The sequence below is a fragment of the Phyllostomus hastatus genome, unplaced genomic scaffold (assembly GCF_019186645.2).
Source record: "Phyllostomus hastatus isolate PE091 unplaced genomic scaffold, TTU_PhHast_1.1 phas_contig_524, whole genome shotgun sequence".
NCBI classification, from domain to species: Eukaryota; Metazoa; Chordata; class Mammalia; order Chiroptera; family Phyllostomidae; genus Phyllostomus; species Phyllostomus hastatus.
In genome coordinates, this window is record NW_025333900.1 from 6,270,957 (window position 1) to 6,293,215 (window position 22,259).

The 22,259-nt window shown below is 39.5% G+C and overlaps 1 protein-coding gene across 1 annotated transcript in view; it reads left to right on the plus strand.

Moving 5' to 3' along the window:
- CAP2 (cyclase associated actin cytoskeleton regulatory protein 2) overlaps positions 1-19,603 on the plus strand; it is a 141,086-nt gene extending 121,483 nt beyond the window's left edge. The window contains exons 8-13 of the mRNA XM_045847188.1: positions 7,785-7,974; positions 9,190-9,365; positions 10,439-10,562; positions 10,646-10,728; positions 15,360-15,500; positions 18,168-19,603. Coding sequence (XP_045703144.1) covers positions 7,785-7,974; positions 9,190-9,365; positions 10,439-10,562; positions 10,646-10,728; positions 15,360-15,500; positions 18,168-18,251 — 798 coding nt within the window. The 3' untranslated portion in view covers positions 18,252-19,603. The remainder of the gene's footprint in view (positions 1-7,784; positions 7,975-9,189; positions 9,366-10,438; positions 10,563-10,645; positions 10,729-15,359; positions 15,501-18,167) is intronic.
- Positions 19,604-22,259: the final 2,656 nt, after the last annotated feature.

Here is a 22,259-nt window from a genome sequence, read left to right on the forward strand (position 1 = left end):
CTACGGCCCTAACCCACCGCCCTCCGGGTCATCAAAGGCAGGTCCTACAGACTCCACAGGAGGGTGGGGAGCACAGGAAGAGCGAAGCCATCAAAAGTCCTTGATGAAGTCATGAGATTTGGGTTCTTCCTGCCTTCCCTCCTTACTTCTATCTCAGCACAAGGGTGTTTAGAGTCTTGCCTCTGAAGGAAAGGGATCAAAATGAGCCCCACATTTCCTTTATGGTTGTGGGACCACCTTTTCATTTAGACCACAAGCAAGTATAATTGGTACTACAATGTTCTGTTACCACAGATGAAATGGGAAATATTCCTTATGTTGACTTTTTAAATAATAAGAATAAACATGCTTAAAAATATTATACAGCATTTCATTGTAGTATTTTTAACAATTCTGTTTTCTTGGAAAAGCCCCCAGAAACTTTGTTTTCATTGGCAGAAGATATTTCAAAATTATTGGAAGTAATAAAAATAAAAGAATAGAGACTTACATCATAAATTCACTTTGGCTTACATTTGGGTTGTACAGGATGATCACCTGTGAGCTTCTGTGCAAGCTTTTCTATGGATTATAGTTGTCTTCAAATAAAAGTGTGATATAAATATGGATGTAAAATTTATAAATACTTATAGAAATTGACAAATTTGGTAATATATCGGCTTCACTCAGATCTTAATCAAAATACAGCTAGCATAAAATAGAAACTAGTTTTGATGGCTAAAATATAAACAAACCTTAAATCACAAATTTGTGAAGCATTTCCTGCTGCTATGAAAACTGATTCATGTATGTACAAAGTTAGTCTTTCGTTCTGAAACTGGTAGTTCTTTCTTTTAACCTCTCCCTCCTATTCTGGTATATGCTCTCTCCCTCCTGGTAATCATCCTGTTATTTTATGTCATATTACACACCTGAAATTCTTTTTCTTTGGTGATATTACTAAAATGGCATTTGAACAAAATGTTCTGTTATAAAACATCATGAATTTTCATAGTTTTAGCATGTTAATGTAAATGCATGTGTGATTAAAATGGTTTGGAGATTTTTAAACTGCTTTTAAGGAATCTGGCATAGGGAAGCTGTCATGGCTACAAGGTGATTAGTGGGCCAGGTTGGCTTCTGGATGGACACCTAAAGAGGGACTCTAAGCCCTGGCTGGTGTAGCTCAGTGAATTGTGCACTGCCCTGTGAACTAAAGGGTCACTGGTTCAATTCCCAGTCAGGGCATATACCTGGGTTGCAGTCGAGGTCCCCAGTGAGGGGTGTGTAAGAGGTAACCAACCACACATTGATGTTTCTCTTCCTCTGTTTCTCCCTTCCTTACCCACTCTCTAAAAATAAATAAATACAATTTTTTTTCTAAAGAGAGAATCTAACAGAGACACAGAAGACAGCCATATGTGTGTGTGCGGGGGTTGGGGTGCTGGCCATGAGGGACTGATGGGATGAGATAAAAACCATACCATTCCACCGCATGTCAGCTGTTTCAGTTTGCAGCTTTATGTGTGATCTCCACAAATACTTAAAGACAGGTGGCTCAAAATAATATCACTAAGCTCATTTTATAGAAGAAACATTGTAACAAAAGCTCTATTATGAGGAATGCAATCCATTTGTTCCAAGATGCTGCCACATGTTATTTTCATTTTCTTAGTCTCTGCTTCTTAAAAAATTGTGAAAACATGGGACAAGACATAGGTTGCCTGACCTATTCTTAGAGTTGAGATCAGTGTTATTTATATCTACATTTCTCCCAGCTGAAAGCCCCTCAGTGTCTCTCACTGGACCTCTGTTCTCTACAAAACATTCGATGGTGTGGCCACAGCAGCCCCTTCTCTGGCTGCCCTGAGTCCACTCTCCTGAGGAGAGATGGTCACACCCTCCTTTGTGCCCCCAGAGTCCTTTGCTCACATGACACATGTCAAACTGCATGTGAGTTAACTTATTTATGTACTTGACACTCCAACTAGGTTATAAACTTCTTACCAAATAGGACATATGCCTCATTTTTCATCATATACCCAACTCCTTGCGAGGTAGCCCTTGGTAAATTTGTTGAATGAACCGACAAATGAGCTCCACTTATTCTAATTTGATTTCAGTTTGTCTATCAAAGAGTTAGATTCTGTTTAAACCAGATCACCTGCTACGTTTATGTTACTGGGTTTGAAAAATCTTAGAATTTAAAATGTGAACATTGAAAATGTTCAAACAATTTAATTATTAAGCAGAAATGTTAGATAGGAAACTTCTCTTTGTAACTGATTTTTTTTTTTTTTTTACTTAACGGGCAATGTTTCAGATTTTGCTTAATTTTGTTACAAAGTCATAAAACCTCTGTCTAAAAGTACCTTATTGGTCCTGCTTTGTACAAACTCAACAAAATGGATAATTAGAGTCCTTTTTGTAGATTATTTATATCCAAAGCTACACAATACCTATATTAACCGGATAACTAATTCAATGGTGTTTGTCCTTGGGGATAGAAGTGGGGTGTTAATTATATGTGTAACTGCCACCAGCAAAACAATGTGGATATTTCATTTAAGAACTAGAAGTAGTTGGGTAGCTCAGTTGGTGAGAGCATTGTCCTGGTACGCCAAGGTTGTGGGTTTGATCACTGGTCAGAGCACATGCAAGAATCAACCAATGAATGCATAAATAAGTGGAACAACAAATTGGCATTTCTCTCTCTCTAAAATCAATGAATAAAATTTTTTTAAGAACTAGAAGTAGTTTACCTTTCAGAATAAAATCTAAATTCTAAAATAGTAAAATTAGTAATTATTCAAGTAACATTTAATGAAAAAGTCACACATTAGTACATAGGTATATTATATGTAATATAATTATATAGTTTTATAGTATGTATGTGTAAAACAAAAAAATTGCAAGCTTTCCTCATGCTGCATACAATGGTTTCATTATCTGATAGCTATAGGTCATATATTTAAAACTAGAGGGGGCAGCTGTTCCCAGGACAGTCGAAATTAAGTTAGAGAAAGGAACTTGCAGACATTTTAAAAAGTCTTTGTGCCCCCTCCAAAAAAAGTATATAATCAAACATCTGCTCTCAAAATTAATCTTAATAAAGCTTTCAAAAGCAGCTTTTTCAGATTTTGTGCTGTGTTCTTAGAACATAAGTGAACTTTTGCCCCCTGAATATGGCCATTTAAAATAATAAATGTACGGCTTTTCTTTTTTTAAGTTGTAAGCCATTGTTAAAATGACTTGAATAAGTTTTTTTTTTAAATTCTGAGGCTCCGAGGTACTCAAGGCTCATTTCAGCAACCTAATAAAGCAGCTTTTTTGTGTGGGGGGGGGGTTCCGGTGAGGGGGTGGGAGTCATTGCTGCTTAGTTCAAGTTGTCTCCCTGCAGGTTCCTCACCTTTACTTTCCGATCCGTGTGGCCTACGCCAGGCACAGGATATCGTAATCCTCTAGGTCCTGAGCTTTTAGATGTTTAATTCTACACTTTAGAAATAAAATTAAAGTAATTGTCAGCTTAAAACACACCATAAAATAATATTTTATTAAGCAAAGGGTTCTTTTAGAAGGACCAAAACTATTTGGATAATCTGCAAGTAAACGGCATCTTTTTTAAAATGTGGTTTTATTCTGCCTTGTAGATCTGATCCCATACTGTAGCCTCTGTCCCCGGAAACCAATGTGGTCTGCAGGCTAATTACCAGTCAGTCATCTTTGCGACTCTCTCAGGACTCTCCCAAGGTTCCTGGAGCGCTATCCGCTGCTCAAGGGCTCTATGCCTTCCAGGGCCTAACTGGGGCGGGGGCGGAGCAGGGCAGAGGTGGGGAGCGAGCCACGCCTGCCCAGCCCCAGGACTCCTTTCTCCTCTTAGTTCCACTTCCCACAGGGCCTCTCAGTCCATGGGAAAGAGAAGTATCGGCGTCCTCAGCGGGCAACTGAGGCTGTGGGCCCTGATGGGCTCCACTACTTCTCATTCAGTCTAGACGTTACCTCTGCCGTGCGAGTTTCTCTTACAGGGAATCTCACCAAGAGGTCCCTGCTGTCCCAGAGGGGTAATTAAGTCTCCATTCAACTTGAGCAATAGACAGGGAACCAAGATTTGGGTGCAAGTAGCCCATTACTGGAACCAGTGGGTACTCAGGAAAAAAATGAGTAAGGCAAGAGGCCAGTTTCTAGAACCAGAGCAGAATCACAACAAACCAGCATCAAGGGTGACTTGATGCTGAGGTGCTACTGTCAACACCTGAAACTCCCCCGTCTGTGCCCCATAAAATCAGGCCTCATTCCAGAGTGGCTGTAGGAGCTCAGCCAGCCGCTGAGGCATTAGGGGGATAGAGCGGGATGTAATGGAGATAAAAATGAAGCTGGTTTCACAGCTTCAAGGGGCCCAAGAGCTGTGCTGCACATATCTTGAGGTAGCCCATACCTCTGGTTCTTTAATTTGACTAGTGACTATTTAAAAAAAAAAAAAAAAGTCTGAGTACGGCACAAAAGATTTCCCTAAAGAAGGCTTATTTTTTAATAATTTTTAGAGAGCTATCATTGACATATAACATTATATTAGCTAAAGGTCTACAACATAATGGTTTGAAATTTGTATAGATTGCAAAACAATCACTACTATAAATCTAGTTAGTATCCATCCAATGTGCAATTACAACTTTTTCTTACGATCAGAACTTGTAAAAGTTACTCTTCTAGCAACTTTCAAGTTTACAGTACAGTGTTATTAACTATGATCAGCAAGCTGTACATTACATCCCTAGGACTTATGCATTTTAGACTTGGAAGTTTGTACCTTTGACCCCCCTTCACCCACTTCCCCTGCACCCCACCTCGGGCAACCACCAATCCTGAAGAAGGCTCCAGAATCTAGCAGGTATGTGCTAGAGTCACGTCTCTATCACTTACTAGCCATTTAATGTTGGGTCAGCCTTTCTGATTTCCTGCTTTATTTTCTGTTAATGAAGGATTTTGATAGAATGCTAGTGATATTACTGTGATGATTAAGATCAATCTCAACACATAGCATACAGTGGTTTTCCCAAACTTGTTGGCACATTGGAATCACCTAAGGAGATTCAAAATAAGATGTCTGTGTCCCACTGCTCCAGAGAGCATTTCAGCAATGTGGCCCCAGTTTTGGAATTTCTAAGAGATCCTCAGATGATTCTAATGTTCAGACAAGTTTGGCATAGAGCTTGCCCTATACTGAGCAGTAAATATTTGTTAAATGAATGGAAACAATTAGTGCCTGGCATATCCTAGAGTTTCCAGCATTTTTGGCTCCCTTCCCTTCCCTGACCATCTCCCTTGTTTTCACTGGAATTCCTGAAGACTTAATGCCAGGCTGTGATTCCAGTTGATGTGGCTACCACTCATGGCCAGGCACATATGAGGATGCAGAAGGCTCTGGAATCATATGCTGTAATACCCTGCAGGAGGAAGAGAAGAGAAAGAGGCAAATTGCACTGCAATGGGCAGCCCACAGAGCTCCTGTTAAGGGAATGTCTAATGAGTTTGCTTTCAAGTTCACTGTATACAGTAAAGCCCCTGAATGCTAATTATAAAGTCACCTTGGAAACCAGAACCTCGTTTTGTGTTCTCGCTGGGGCTGATACTGGCATGAGCCAGAACACACAAAGGATAAATCGAAGGCAGAGTTTCAGCTGGTCCTGAGCTCTCCTATTTTTTGGCTTTTATATGCAACATTTGTTGCAGTAAATCCTTGGTTTAGTGTTCCTGGGTCAGCCATCTGAATGTATCAAAGTTCCAAAAAGTCAAATATGTGGCTTATTGGTTTCAGTGTCCTTTTATGGCTCTTGGAGAGAGGCTCTGAATTCTGAGAGGGAGGGAACTATGTAAATCATTCTAGGATTCAGAAGCCAGTATCGGCTCCCTTTCCACAAAACAGGAGAACTGGAAAGCCGTCGTGTTTCAGATGTGGGAGAGGGGATCTGTCCCCTCACCGACCACGTGAGTTATTACGTGCTTATGAGGACAAGTAATGTTTTCTGGCTCCCGGTGCCTGGAACAGAGGACTGGAATATTATTTGATGCCTAAAGCTTGTATTTGATGCTCTTTATGATTCAGAGCAAGTTCTCAAGTTCACCTCGGTAACATAATAGAAACATTTAATATACTTTAAAAAATTGGTCAGTCTCAAGAACTATGTGAACATTTTCTGCCTGACCTAGAACCCTGATGGGGTCAAGCTGGTCTTCCTCAGAAACGAAACCATCCCATTTTATAACTTCAGGAGGTGAGATCCCTAGACTGCTCAGTTTTTCAGATATGCACCATGAATCGAAAAAATCTTTTTTAAAATTTATTTTCAATTATACTTGACATATTTACAGTATTATGTTAGTTTCAAGTGTACAACATAGTGATTAGATATTTATGTACCCTTCGAAATGACCGCTGTGGTGTGTCCTGTTCCCATCTCCTACCACACAGAGTTATTACATTATTGACTCTGTGCTGTATTTTACATCCCCATGACAGTTTTGTAGCTGGTAATTCTGTACTAAGAGAAGAACCTTTTATTTCAGGGTAATTTTACACTTAATAGGGATTGGATTATACAAGAACTTTGAGAATTGTGTTGAGTTTTTTTTTTTAACTAAAAGCTACCACAGATTAAAAACTTGATATTAATACTTTGTAATATTGAGTTGTTTAGGAAAATAAGGATGCAGCGTCTTTGTTAATATTTGCCACTATGCAATGTGTTACATGTTGCATTTGGTATTGAAAGTAACTGAGCCTAATCCACATTTCTATTGCTCTCTTTTAAATTTTCTATTTTTTTCACCAAAAAAATTGGTCAGCCTCAAGAACTGTGTGATCCTTGAAAAACATTTTTTATCACAGGAATACAGTGTTCTACCTCAGGATTTAAAAGTAAAATGTTGTATAAGACAACTTTATTGTACATGTGTGCCCCTCACCTACCAGTTTTAAGCTCTCTAACAACTGCTTCTTTGGGTTCCTCTCAAAATGTTAGATCAAATCCTTCTATTGCCATTTCAATATGTTAGAACTTCATATTTAAAATAAAGGCTGTACTTCAGATAGCAAAGAAGATAAGAATAAGCATAGATATTGCCCTGTGAAAGTCCAGTTTTTGGTTTGCTCACTAAAATACAGCATCAGAGGAACCAAGTCATGAGCGGGGCCTGGGCCCTGGCCACCTGCAGGCTTGACAGCACCCAGGTCCCACCTGGCCCTTGCTTGGCGGTCAGTTTGATGCATGCATGCTTGGAAAAGGAGCTCCACATAAAGAATGTCAGTATTACTTTCTTTAGTTGCTCAGAAAGGTTTTTTAAAAATCTAGTAATTGTTAAATAATTTTTAACTCTCTCTCTTTGGTGGCTGCAATTCCCAGTGTCCTCAAAAGCGAATCCTCTTATCAGTTGGACCACTTTCTTCGTATGATTCTCAATTGGGCAAGGCTCAGTCTCATGTATATCCTGAGCTCTGACATGAATTTGTAAATAATGGTTTTGTTTCCCTCTGCGTTAGCCATGTGAGTCCTGGATATGGAGTTTCTGCTGACAGATCTATACAGCTGAGTCGTGCTCCATGTTCTCAAGGTGAATCCTCTCTGTGTCCCAGGTTGTCCCAAACAGACCCATGATTTCCAAGTGTACCTTCTGGGTGCCCTTTGTGAGTCGGGCACCCCAAAACCCCTCATTGACCACGTTGGCTGTACGTGATGTTAGCAACATCCCATCACTCAGCAAGGACATTCGTCTCAATGCAGTGCCTTCCCTCTGCTCTCTCCCCACAGGGCCCAGTAGCATCGATTGCATCCACATTGTCTGCCCTCTCCCCTGGGCCTGGCCTTCCTCCACCCCCTCCTCCTCCACCTCCTCCAGGGCCACCTCCACTTTTTGAAAATGAAAGCAGAAAAGAAGAGTCCTCTCCTTTACGTTCAGCTTTATTTGCACAACTTAACCAAGGGGAGGCGATTACAAAAGGTGAGAAAAACCAGACCTTGAAGCTGTTTCCCTGGCACTCCAGGCACACAGCTTCCCCCAGAGCTTGCCATGGATGCATTATCCTGCCCCAGTCCCAGAATGCAGGGAGCTGCTCTTGGGAAAGCAGGGGAAGGCAGGGCCTGCAAACCTGCATCTCAAGGTAGATGGGTTCAGTGGGCTGTTGCAGGAACCAGAAAGAACTCAAGAGACTCTGGGTGCTCCACTGACCACCGCACACTGCCTCCCCATTTTGGCCCCTGATGTTACAGCACTGCCTACAACCAAGGCATCAAGATCCAATGAAATAAAAATGACAAATGATGGCGCCTATGTCCTCGAGCAATGTATAGGCTTGTCAAGGAGTTATATCATCGAACTACTTTTGTCCTCTCAGTGAATAGTTAATTTTTTTAAAAAATCATACAATCTTTAATAAAGTCATGTTACCCAAAACTTTATGCAAATGTATTTTTGCTTTGCATGGGTAATGAGAATTATGGTATAAGTGTCCCTATGAACTGGGCTGGGAGTTAAGAACCAAAAATTTATATTTTTCTCTGGCTCCAATGAGCTGCAATGCCTCCTCATCTGAAAAGTGAAGGAATGGATCTGTAACCCTAAAACTGACTCTGTACCCCAACACATACTTAATGCAGTCCCCTAACCTTTTGGCTGTGTCTGGGGAATGATTTAGCCATGGGAAAGGAAGTAAATCAAGTGATCCTTTTTGGCACAATGGTTTGCTTTTAGCAGAATTTTTATGTATCATCTTATCACCTTTAAGAAGAGGTCCCTCTGCCCTGGCCAGGTGGCGCGGTTGGTGGGAGCGTCTCCCCATACACGAAAGGCTGCGGGTTGATCCCTGGTCAGGGAGTATACAGAAGGCAACCAATCAATATTTCTCTCTCACACTGATGTTTCTCTCCCCCGTCCCCTGCTTTCTCTCTCTGAACTCCATAAACATATCCTTGGGTGAGTATTAAAAAAGAAAGAAAGAAAAAAACAAGTGGTTCCTCAAATGCTTACCATGTTTCCATTAACTCTAACTTACACACGTCTCAAATTGTGCATATTAACCTTGAGAAAACATAAGGCTGCTATGAAAAGGGCATGAGCCAAAATTGTGGTGCTGTTGCCCTCACGTCCATCTAAGAAGTCAGGGGCATTCCCTGTGCATACAATGGAAAGCAATGTGTCTGTGCATTACCTTCCCAGGGCTCCGGCACGTCACAGATGCCCAGAAGACATACAAGAATCCTGGCCTGCGAGCTCAAGGAGGACAAACTCCATCTCCCACCAAAAGCCACACTCCAGGCCCCAAAGCTCCCCAATCAGAGCCTCTTCAGAAACATGCTCCTGTGTTCGAGTTGGAAGGAAAGAAGTGGAGAGTAGTGAGTGAAGCCCTTTAGCCTTCATCCCTGATGCGCTCTGACGAAAGGACTAGCGGCAAAACCACGCACCAAGGTCTTCAGGATTTCCGAGTGCAATGACAGGGGCAAAGGCTGGCAAGCATAGAAACTGGAGCCTATCTGAATGCTTCCATAAACGTGTTTAACTTTTCATTGTTTCCCATTTATTATTTTCTCCAACTTCTAAAATTATGTTTTATTTGTGGTAAAATACACGTAACACAAAATTTACCATCTTAACAGTTTTATGGCATTAAGGACATTGACACTTTTTGCCACCAATCGCCACTATCCATCCACAGAACTGTTTCTGTCTTTAAAACTGAAACTCTGTACTCCCCTTAAACCCTAACTCCCCATGGCCTCTCACCTGAGTCCCTGGCACCCACCATTCTACTTTCTGTCTCTATGAGCTGGAGTGCTCTTTTCATAAACTTTTAATCTCTGCCCTATTCTGATCAGCTGTAGGATGTTTCATTCTAGCCCCGACGGAGGTGCTGCTATAACCACTGCTTCAGCCGCCACCTCCGCCATTGTGAGGGCAAGACAGGGACACTTTGGATGAAGCTGGTGCCCCTCACCGATCCCAGGGGCTTCCCTAAAGATTGAGGACCAAAATCCCCTAGAAGGTTGCCATGGTCTGAACACACTGGGATTTAGACCACTATAGTGGCCCTTAATAGTGCATTTGCCCAACTCCTACATGACACAGCAGATTTGCTACAGCATCAGTAAGTCCAGATTCAGCCTCCTGACTGCACATAAAACTCTTCCATCCCTGGTCCAGCCCCAACCCCCACACCAGGGCACCTGATACCTGACTAGTTGCAAATTGACACCAACCACCCTTCCAAACAGCGGTTCCATCTATTCCCAACACCACAACGACAAAGTAAGACCTGTGGTTTAGTCTGTAAGAAAATGGTTCTAGAGGAAAGAACATATTAAAAAGCTATAATTAATGAATGCTGAACTTCATAGTAGTTTCAGTGTGCAATGGATTCAATTTATCTAAACACCCTTACATTTAATGTTTGCATATGTTTTAATTTTAGGAGTACCAAGAGGACAGAAATGACCTTGTGATTTCAGAGACCGAACTGAAACAAGTGGCTTATATTTTCAAATGCAACAAGTCTACCCTACAGATGAAAGGGAAAATAAATTCCATTACAATTGGTAATGCAGAACTATGGCGTCATTGTTACCATAATAAGTATAAATATGCTGTGTATATTTAGTGGAGTTTTTTTTCTTCTTAGACAACTGTAAGAAGTTTGCTCTGGTGTTTGACAATGTGGTGGGCATTGTGGAAGTGATCAACTCTAAGGACATACAGATGCAGGTGAGTGACCCTCGGAATCACGCCCTGCCCTCACTGTGGTTTGCCCAGGTCATCCCCTCTGCCTGAGAGGGGCCCTTCGTGTCCACCTGGAAAACTCCTCCCTTTCCCACTAGACACAGCCCTGTCAGCCCCCCTCCGAAGCCCTCTCTTGCTGCTCAGTGTTCGTTTGTCTTTTTCAGTCTCTTAGAACACTTCCTGTTTTGCACTCCAAGTACTGGTTTGCCATCTCTGTTTCAAGAACAGCTAATTAATCTTTACAGCCCAGACCTCCACATGCTAGGTGTCCAATAATTATTTGAGGAGTGAGAGACGTAAATGAATCAACTAGTGAATGAACAAAAATACTAAGAAATTCTCCCAGCATACTAGCGCTATCCCAAAAAGAATTTTTTTCTCCCCTCAGTAAACACTGGTTCTGAGTGAGGAGGAGGAGAAGAGGGAATTTAAGGGGACAGTGGGAAGGGTTCACAGGAACAAACTTAAAGGACACATGGTCATAAACTAAGGGGAGGGTGGTAATGGGAGGGAAGTGGGGAGTGTGGGAGGGGGGACTGGATTGGGAGTAAAAAGGAGAAAACTGTATTTGAACAATGATTAAAATTTTAAAAATATTAATAATTAATTAATTAATTAATTAATTAAAAGAAAAGCTTTTCTGAAGAGTCAGTGGAATCAAATAAGCAACCTGGAAGGTAGAACTGAAATTGGATTTGCAAAGCAGGAGAAAATCTGCATCCCTTTAATAATTTTGATTTAACCAAACGGTATTTTGTAATGTGCAAAAGCTAAAGGAATTCTTCCCTTTGGCCAGGTATAACTTCTTTCTTTGATTACACTCTTTTTCTATTGTTAATCACCCCTAATTTACCTGATGTGTTCCTAATAATGTTTGTTAAAACTGTATTCTAGTCTTATAGATATTTCTCTTTTGTTTCACTGGGCTTTTCACCACTACCACTGTAAAAAAAATTATTAATTTATTGAGGTAACATTGGCTAATACATTGTATAAATGTCAGATGTACAACTTTATAATACAACACCTATGTACTCCATTTTGGCTCACCAACCAAACTCTAGTCTCCTGTCACCATGCATTTGGCCCCTTTACCCTCTTCATCCTCCCCCCGACCCCTCTCCCCCTCTGGTAACCAGCATACTGTTATCTGTATCTATGAGTTTTTTTTGTTTCTTTGTTTTACTTGTTCTTTTGTTGCTTTGGGGGTCAACAAACGCAAACTGTAAAGAAAAGGACAGATGGATCTAACCACATGAAAGTTAAAATTATATATTCAATAGAAGACACCATATATAAAGTAGAAAGACACACCATGGATTTGAAAGTGATATTTATAATGCTGTTAATCAAAAAGGATTTGTAACCAGAATTTATAAATAAATTAACACAAATCAATAAGAGAAAAACAGTAACCTAATAGAAAAATGGGAAAAGAATATTATGGCAATTTTGAGAAGAAAAAAAACTGAAGTGTTTTATAAATATGTGAAAATACGCATGACCTACCTAATAGAAATAGGAATGCAAATTAATACTACAATTAAAGATGTCTTCACAATCAAAATTTTGCATTCAGACTATCCTTACTTTACAGGGGACATATTAGCTGAAACTCATTTTTGTCATAGCTGTGCAGCTTTAAGACCACCTGTATAGTGAAGAGTCTGATGGTACAAGGGTTGTTAGGGAAGTGAAACACTGGGACCCTGATACATCAGTGTTGGGACAGTAAATCTATTGCACTCACTGTGCAGAGCGATTTGACGCCATGTGATAAAGTTACAGACACTCATAGCCTGTGACCAAGCAATTTCTCTCTCAGGTATCTACACTAAAGAAGCTCTAGTGCCTATGTCCATGAGATATGTAAAATTACTTATTGCAGTATCATTCATAATAACAATAAAAACAAAAGCAATTTAAGTGTCCACCAACTGGTAAGTGAATAAATAAATCCCACTAACTGAATATTGTAGAGTAGTTCAAATGCATGAACTACAGTTACATATATAAAAACAGATCACTCTCAAAGCAACATTAAGCAATAAAGGCAAGTTACAGAACGGCAGGCATGGTACAATGTGTCCCTTTACATAAAGATTGAAAACATGTAAAACAATATGCACATGTTAAACACACTTATGAAAGCTCAAGGTCACCTTACCCAAGGGACAGACCTGGTGTGAGTGATAAACACAGAATCCTGAAGAGCAGTTACATCTGAGGGGGAAGGAAGGGAGGTGAATAGGGCGGTGGAAGGTGTGGAGGGGGCTTCAAAGACACTGGGAGAGTACAGTCCTAAAACAAAGGCAAATAAGACAAATGTTCAACTCTGAAAAAGCTGGGTGACAGACATATCTGCATTTACATATTTTATGATATTCTTTCTATGTTTCTGTGTTTAAAATGGATCATAATTTTTAAGGATATGGTCAGGATTTCTAAAAATAATGGAAGGGTAAACCACAGTTATCTGTCCCAGAGGGAGAGAAACTTGGCAGTGACATTCAGAGAGAGACCTTTAACTGAATACTCTCTGAACTTCTGGACGTTCAAACCAAGGGAACGTCACTGTCTACTTAAAACGTTTAATACGCCCTTTAGAAGGGCCTGGACACAGCAGAGACAGGAAGCAGAGCAGTGGCCGCCTGCGGGCGAGGACAGGGACGGACTGTGAACCGGCACCGGGTTATTGTGAGGATGCTGGAAATAGCTTCAAACTGGATTGAAGGGATGGTCGCATTGCTTTGTAAATCTACCAAGTATAATTAAACAGCACCCTTAAACTGGGTGAGTTTTATGTTTGCAGATTTTACCTCAGTGCTGCTGCCAAAAAGACTGAAAGGGCACAGACCAAAGTTTACATGATTTGATTCAGTAATTCTGTTTCTGGTAAATTACTCTAGAAAAGAGTAGAAATTATGAGAGAAAGAACAGACTAGGAGATTCCATGGAAATTTTGGAAATTTTTACAGAGAAATAAATTTTTGAAAAACAGAACAAAGTACAGAAGCATGTGTGAAATGCTAGAGCATTGGCCTGGGCAAGGTCACATAGCACCTGTCACTCAGCGGAGGAGCTACTTTTGGCCCAGTTCTGTTGATAAGAAACAATCTCTGTTCTCAAAGTGTTCAGGGGAAAAGGGTGTGTATCTCCTACTCTAATGTAATATTGACCAGAATGCTGTGGAAATGACAATTCTTAAGAATTCAGGGCTATTTCTTTTTAATTCTAGAGCTTCGGATACATAGAACATTTCAGCATTGTTCATATAATATAGTGATGCATAAATATAATATATTAGCATAATGTGCTTGCCTCGTGTGGCCCCACTCTGTCTCATAAACAAATCACCTATGACTCACTGACAGACGCTCCTTCTCTTTCCTTGCCTGCTGTTCGTACAGTTCTGGTCACTATGCAAATGCTCTTAATCACTATAAGATAAACAACTCTAGATCACCAAGAATGTTACTGCTGACATATTCTTGAAATACAGATATATGTATTATTATTTTATTGTACTTATGGCAAAGCCCTGTGCTTACCTGACCTTGAACTACCTCTGCTTTTTTTTTTTTTTTTTTTGGTACTGGGGTTTACTTCCAACTCGGTGTCCAGTTTCTGTGGAGAGAGGAGAAAACAGAGAAGAGTGGTGACCTGGCTAGACTCCCCCTAAGGAATTCTTTACATCACCTGCACCATCAACAGGAGTTGCTCCTTTGATTTGCAATCCTGCCTTTTCTTCAGGGTGAAAGAGGAGATGTCTTTATCGCTTCAATTACCATTACAAGGAGGAAAATTATAGAGTTGTAATATGGTCATTGGGGGAACAGTCTACCCCTATAGAGATTTGGGGGGATGCCTGAAAACTGACTGTAAAAAGAGAAATTTAAAACTGATTGAAAATTTTATAGCACTTAGATTTTTAAAACAATACAAAGAATCGCCTCCTCTCGTGTATGGTGCCTTTTGCCTATGCAATGAGTGGCTTGAACTGGGTCTCCGGTTTTCACTCCTGAAATTAATACATTTCAAAATACTTAGACACCCATTATCTCATTTAAGCTTCACATTCAGCCAGTGAGATTTTTATCTACCAAAGGACTTATGTGAAAAGAATTGCAGTGTTTCTTATTTATTCCTTTTTCGTTTCAGGGAAAATCTCAGTTACAGAACAATTTATTTGCTCTTAAATGACAATATTAGCACTTGTTTTAATCCAACTTTTATAGAGATTTGTCAAAACTAAAATTTTAAACACATAAAGGGGAATGCATCTTGTTCTTTTTATCATGAAATCAAATATATGTTTCAAAGCCACTAACATAGTTGTAAGACTTTTTCTCAACATTAGCTGCTGTTTTCAAACTAACCCTTTATTTTGTCTCAGGAAAGAGACCCTGAGGTTTGAGAATCCCCTTGAGAGGTCCTTTCATTCTGTCCCCAAATGACACCTACCAGTGCAGCCTCGAGACAGGGCCCTTAACCAGCCCCCAGCTCTGATCCAGCTATCCCTCGCACCTGCTTAGGCCCATGAATTGTACCTACTTAGGAACATTATAATTCCTGTTTCTTTGCGTTGGTCCCATATCATTTTTTTTCTATTTCAGGTCATGGGAAAAGTGCCGACAATTTCCATTAATAAGACAGAAGGCTGCCACGTATACCTCAGTGAAGATGCGTTAGACTGCGAGATAGTGAGTGCCAAGTCCTCTGAAATGAACATACTTATCCCTCAGGATGGCGATTATGTGAGTACCTTTTAAAGGATGGTAAAGAATCTTTCTCAAGCCTTCATTATTAACATTCTTTGAGATTGACTACTCAGCTTCCAACTCATGAGCTTCACTTGTTGAATCATTCACAGGCAGGAGAGGCATTCAGAGGGCTGCCTCACATATCTTTTTCCCCTCTTCCTTTCCTTGACGGTGCTCACTCCTGAGTTTGTGGCTCTCAAGGCAGGTCGCTGATAATGCCCTTACAGGGCTAACTTGTATCACGTAGTACAGCAAACAAGTAAGCCCCTATTAGTGAGGACCAAACATTGCCCTTGGCTATGGTGGAGGCAAACAGAAAAGAGGGAGAAATGCGTTGGGGGAAAAGTGGAGGGGGGTGATAATAATAAGTAGACAAATTTGTGTGGGTATTCTTACATCGGAAGTTCTCAAGCCCAGCATAAGAATCTGCTTGATGGACATGCCCACTCCCCAAGTCTGCATCTGGAAGTGAGACCCAGGAGATTTGCAAGGGGGGCAGTTAGGGGACTTAGGGAGGCCCCCAACACAATTATGGGCCCAATAAAACATGGTAATAGTCTTTACATATTAATCCTGTAAACCCAAAGTAAAAATAAATGTTCTGGGCTATTTGAACCCAGGGACATTTTCTAAGCGTGGATATTTTGGGCAGGACCAAATGCCTGCTAAACTCCCCTTTCCCCATCTCTCAGTGAGTTCTCCAGTGCTACCCAGACACATCCTACACGTCGCAGGCTACAATTTATCATTTAGGTCTGAAAAACAAAACTCTGCCAGCACTGGGCCACATTTCACAACTAGGTGTATGGTCAGCCTGACCCTGAGCTTTAGAGAAGAGTCTTCTCTCACATTCTCCACCTATTGCTACTTAGTTCCCATGCAGCTGAGCCTTCTGCTACTGCTAAAACAAGCTACTAATGTGCAAAAGCCACTATTGCGCAGGTCCAGAGAAGTGAGCCAAAAATTAGGATGAGTCCTGGCCTTTGCAGCTATTTAAGCAGAAAGCTCGGCTGCATGGGAACTGGATCAGCTAAGAAAAGCATTAGGGTTTGGATGAGCACTCCGGACTAATTAATGTATAGTCCCCAGGCATGGGACCCAGACATCTGCATTTGTTAAACCTTCCTTGATGATTCCAGTATGAAGCCTAGAGTAAGATCCACCGGTCTAAGGATGAGTATAGGTCAAAACCTGAGGGTGATGATGTAGTCTTCCCTCTATATGGAAATTATCTTTTGCCCTCTTCATGCTTTTTCCAGTCAAAGGTAATAGAGAGCAATATTGAAGTCCTGCTGTAGGCATTGTAATCTGGGAATGGAGGGTAGGGATGATTCACCCCAAAGCAATCTGTCCCCCCAGAGAAGATGTGTCATCAGATTACTATCACTTTACACCCCCCAAAATTTCCAAACAGCTGTAGAGAAGTTACTATCTTTTCTACACTCTGGTGCCTTCACTCCGGAGTATTCTCTACCTGGCCTTCTTTACTCATCAAGAAGAACCCCAGAAGGGATACTAGCTACACGCACACGAGGTTATTGAGATTGTAACTTCTTTGCTTCATCATAAGACTTTGCACTGTAGGTTTCACTCAGGGAGAATTCATCACTCATGATAGAAAGGGCTATCCCTTTAAAATAAATAAATTAGTGGCTTCTTCCAGAAGAAATAATCAGATCCTATATACAGGAAGATATGTACTCATGTGTGTACCCCGTGAAACCTCACATCTCAGCAATGGTGAGCACAGGCATCAGCTTATTAGATAGTTGTGGTTTCAATAGTGCTGTGTGTATGAAGTCCAGGGAAGCCACACAAGCCAGGGGCCAAGGGGACTGCTCCACGTCTTCCTTTCTGATCCTCTTCTGAAATGACTGGAGAGCCTCATACAGAAAGGAGAGATTTCAAACTACTTTTATTTTGGCTGTTCTGCATTTGTGTGTGGTGGGGGAGGGTCTGCCGTGGCACGTGGTGTGTGTGTATGTGGTACGTGTGCATGTATTTCCCAATGGGAAAAGTAGGGTAGCAGGATGAAGGATGAGAAATTTATATACAACCTGAAGCTCGTTTTTATATTTCATCGAAGAGCAGACAGATAACACCAGATAAAGTTCAGTGTGACTGGGGATCAACAGCCTCGTCATCCCTGGAGAATTTGTTAGAAATGCTGATTGTCATTCTTTTCCCCAGATCTACTGAATCCAAATCTGCATTTTTAACAAGATCCCCAGTTGAATTCCTGTGCATGTTTGAGTTCGGTGGAGATTCATGGATACGAGAGGCAGTCTAGGTTTGCACTGCTCACTAGTGACATCATCTGGGTCAGTGGCTTAACCCCTCAGGCCTCTGTTTGCTGTAGATTGCATCTCAGTGATACCTAGCTCATATGGATGTAGGAGGTCAACTGAGTTCACATATATCCAGTGCTTTAAAAAAAAGTCTGGTTCTTAATAAGTTCTAGTTTAATGGTGAGGCTAGCAGACTGTCACAGAACTGACCCATGACTGTGCAAGTCTCCATGTGACATAGAAGTCTTCTCCATGATATAGGTTTGAGTTCCATAAAATGTCTTTGGCCATCAAGTGACACTAACCAGCCTTCTATCTGTTTGCAAAAGGAAGCCTTGGTTTAAATAACTTTGTTCCTCTTGCCTTTTTCCAGAGAGAATTTCCTGTTCCTGAACAGTTCAAAACAACATGGGATGGATCCAAGTTGGTCACTGAACCTGCAGAAATTATGGCCTAACCTCCAGAAAGAACAGACTCCCTGATCTGAATCTCCCAATTAAAAAAAAAAAGCAGCATTAAAGACCGAGAAGTTGCAGTAGCAACTGCTAGGTGTGGCCTCCAACAATTCTGTGCTATAGAAACAGCATCATTTCTGGCATGCCTTCATGGGCACTTTGAAATAGTTAACATTTCTTCATGATTTGCCTTTGTGTGTGGTTTGAGTTCCACATGCTAACTCATGAGCATTATGCATTTAAAGGGAAAAAAGAATTCTGTTTTCCTCTTATCATTAACACAGTAGACGATAGGTAAAAATATTGCATGATTCATTTTTGCACTTATGTTTAATTGATATCTGGAAAATAAAACCTTTGAGAATCTAAGGTGTACATTTTTAACTTTTACACAATTTCAATATGCTGTAGTGGTAGTATGCTCTGAAAAAATCTGCTTTTTATTTTCTTACTTTCACATGTTCACCTTTATCAGTGTGGCTACACTGTCAGCATGAATACATATTTCAACCCATGTTTTGACAAAACAGAAGAAAATTCCATACTAAGGACAATATCCAGTTTCTTGGTCCCTAGAAAACCTTCATTCTTTACAGTTTCTAAAACCCAAAGTAAATGCTAACAATTTCTCATAAACATTTTTCTGCCTTGTCACCTGGGAAACTTTTATTTTTCTGCATAAAGATTTTCATGCCAAAACATAGGTGGGAGGAAGCAGATATAATACCTCACAGTTTTGCTCTAAGATCAAGCTCAAGTTTTGTTTACCAATTTTGAACTTGTTAAATATCAGATGCCTTGTAAGTGATGTCTTTAGTGTTTTCTTAGAGACCACCTTCTTCTTTTCCACTTGCCAGAGTTGCTAAGCAGTCTCAAAGATGAACATGAAAAAGCCATAAATGTATTACTTCTTACAAAACCCAAGGAATTGTTTGTTGGTTTGGCCTGCTGCTCCTGTTTTGTAGTATTGATAGTACATGCTTTTCAACATAATATGATACTCCTTTGTATCTTTTTAGAATATAGTGCTGAAAATCTGCAACTTCTTGGATCACGTGTAATAAACTATAGTATAATGCTTGCAGACCCAATACAAGCATATATATTGTGCCTATTACAGCCTTTGGAATATATCATTTCTGTCTTTTTAAGTATCTTCTATATCCATATAGGACTAAAATTACTAAATACTCATGTATCAAGGTTTTGCAATAAAAGTTTTGTCCATATAAATAATGTTGTGGCTTTAGTAAATATCTTTTTTTTTCAACTGTAAACCTATTCTAAAATAAAGTAAAATTCTGATTGTTTAAGTGCTGTGTTGAATTCTGGGTATTAAAGCTCTTTTTTTCTACTTTGGTTTGCACCTTGCTCATCTGTCTTATTTTGAAAGACAGCCGAGTCCTCTGGTTGAATTAGATAATGTATGCAGCATGCCACCAGCTTCCCGGAAGAATGGCTTCCCCAAAAAAGATGTCACATAAAGCCATTTGTAGTTGAAATAGTCAGCCAGAAAATCCTAGAACTATTTTATAAATCAAAGTCTCTTCATTGACAAAACCTCCCTCATTGATCTCAGTTCATGTAAATATCCCAGAAATTAAATTTAGCTTATAGTATGATATGGAGTTAGATATACTATATATTTTAAAGTATAATATAAATAACTTTTATAATAAATTTATAAGTGAACTTGTAGAGGAAAAATTTAACTGGGAAAAAAACTCTAGAAAGGATAGGTTACATACCCATAATATAATAATAATTTTATATTGAAAACTAAGTCCATTCAAAATTCTTAGACTCTGTGTCAGCTGGCCTTGGACTTAGCACCAGCCTTTCAAAATGTGAAAGGTGAACCACAAATATTGAGAATATGAACTTGAGGTTCAAACAATTATTTTAGCAGCCCTGGTGCCCTAAGTCACCTACTGGTTTTCGATGTAGGTTGAATTTGTTGGAAAAGGGAAAAAAATCTGGTAATGTATAGGAAAACAATTAACAAAGATAATGCTACATTTCCAATATGTGTTTTTTTCTTGCATGTTGTTGAATTCCAGTGTTTACAGTGCTGTCACCTAATAAATATTATCAAAGGGGTAAGAAATCCATACTTAGCAGAGTTTCAAGTCATGTAAATTCACAAAAAATCAAAAACAAAAATGTGTCAATAAAAAAAATTAAGTGCAAGGATCTCTTGTACCTCTTTACCTTGTCATATTACAAAGTATTATTTTATAGGACCAAAACATTTCTTTAAAAATTCCAAAAGAGCGTTGATTGTCTTGAAAATCCTTTCCTTGAAAATGCTGACTCCATTAGATAATTTCTTTCTTACTGGGTCTTCCTTTCACAGAAAGACATCTTAAAGTGAGTAGTGTCTAGAACTGGTAGAAAATGCATATAGTTTAGTCACTCACTCTTTCATTCACTGAAAATGTCTACTTCAACTTCTGAGAATCTAGATCAGTTATCTAAAGAATCCTCTCATTTTAAATATGAAAAAGCTGAGGTCTACTGACATTAGATGTTTGAAATTTTAAATTAAACATTAGACAAGCAACCAGTTAGAGGTAAAGCAAGGACTGGAACACAAATGTGCGCACACACACACACACACACACCTTTTTATAACTACTGTAATTTGGCTTCTAATCTAACCACGTTTTTAAAACTATCAAAAATCATTTAATCCCATGGCTTTATCTCATTCCTCATCCGGTGAGATTCTTGACATTGACTTTTTCTCATTAAACTCCCTTTAACTTTAATGCACGAAAAACTTCTCTGGCCCCTTTCCCCTCTGTTTCCCCACCTCAGATGCTCATTTGCCTACTTTAACTTCAGCTATCACCTCTGTGTAGACAACTCCCAAATCCACATTTCCGACGCAAGTCCATCTCCCCAAATTCTTAATTCCAAGTGTCTACAGAGTATTCTCGCCCACCCCAACTTCATTGAACATGGCTTTCCTCATCTGCCTTTCTAGGTAGTCAATTCTCATCATTCTCATCATAGATTTAAAACCACCTTTTCCTGTGATAGGAAACACAGGAAGAGAACTGGATCTGGAGGGAGCTGTGGTTGAGTCTTGAACTTGTTTAACTCAGGGCATCTTTGTGATATTTAATTGGAAATGGAGAGTAGGCAGTTGTATATAGGTCTGGAGTCTTTTCCATTGTTCCTGATACCAAATCCTTAAAAATTATTCCAGAAGTTTAATATTCAAAAAATGACTTTAATTAAACATGTTCATTTCAAAAGAATTATTTTAAACTATTGGCACTTTCTGCAACACTTCAGATATAGATGCAGTTTTAAGGGCTTAATTCTTTCAACTGAGATAAACTGATTTAACAGTCTTTTAAAGTCTTCTTTTGCAAGTTTAACCATTTCAATGTTTCTGTACATGGTGAAGCTTATATCTGTGTTGCAAGTGGTAAGTAAACCACTCAAATTAATGAGTGATAATTCATCAAGATTTCTTCAAATGGTTCTTGTTCCTTTACTGTAAGTTTAATAACTTCACAGAGAATATGCAGCTAACAAAGGATAACAGGTACCTATCAGTAGAGATTTTTTTCAGCTTTCCCTCCATTACAATATCATTTCATAACTAAAGATAATTTTTGTCTAAAACTATTGAATATTTGAGTTTTACGTCCACTTTATTTCAGTACCTTGCTTTTTAGCACCATCAAAAAATACTCTGTACTGACATGAAGATCCAGGTGAAAGAAATACATCATTGACCACACTTCTTAAACAATAATGTTAATTTTTAAATCCTCTTCACCCATATCATAAAGCCTTTTTCATTAAAATTTAGTTAGTAGTTCCCATTATATCAATTATTAATCTTAGAAACTAATCAGAAAGTGCATTTAAATTTTTTATTTTAAATAATAACTCTATGGCCTCATTTCTTCAACTTATAAGCCAATAAACTTACAAGGGGGAGGTCTTCTCATGAATATAACAATTCTTTAGATCTTTTTGGAAGGAGTGAG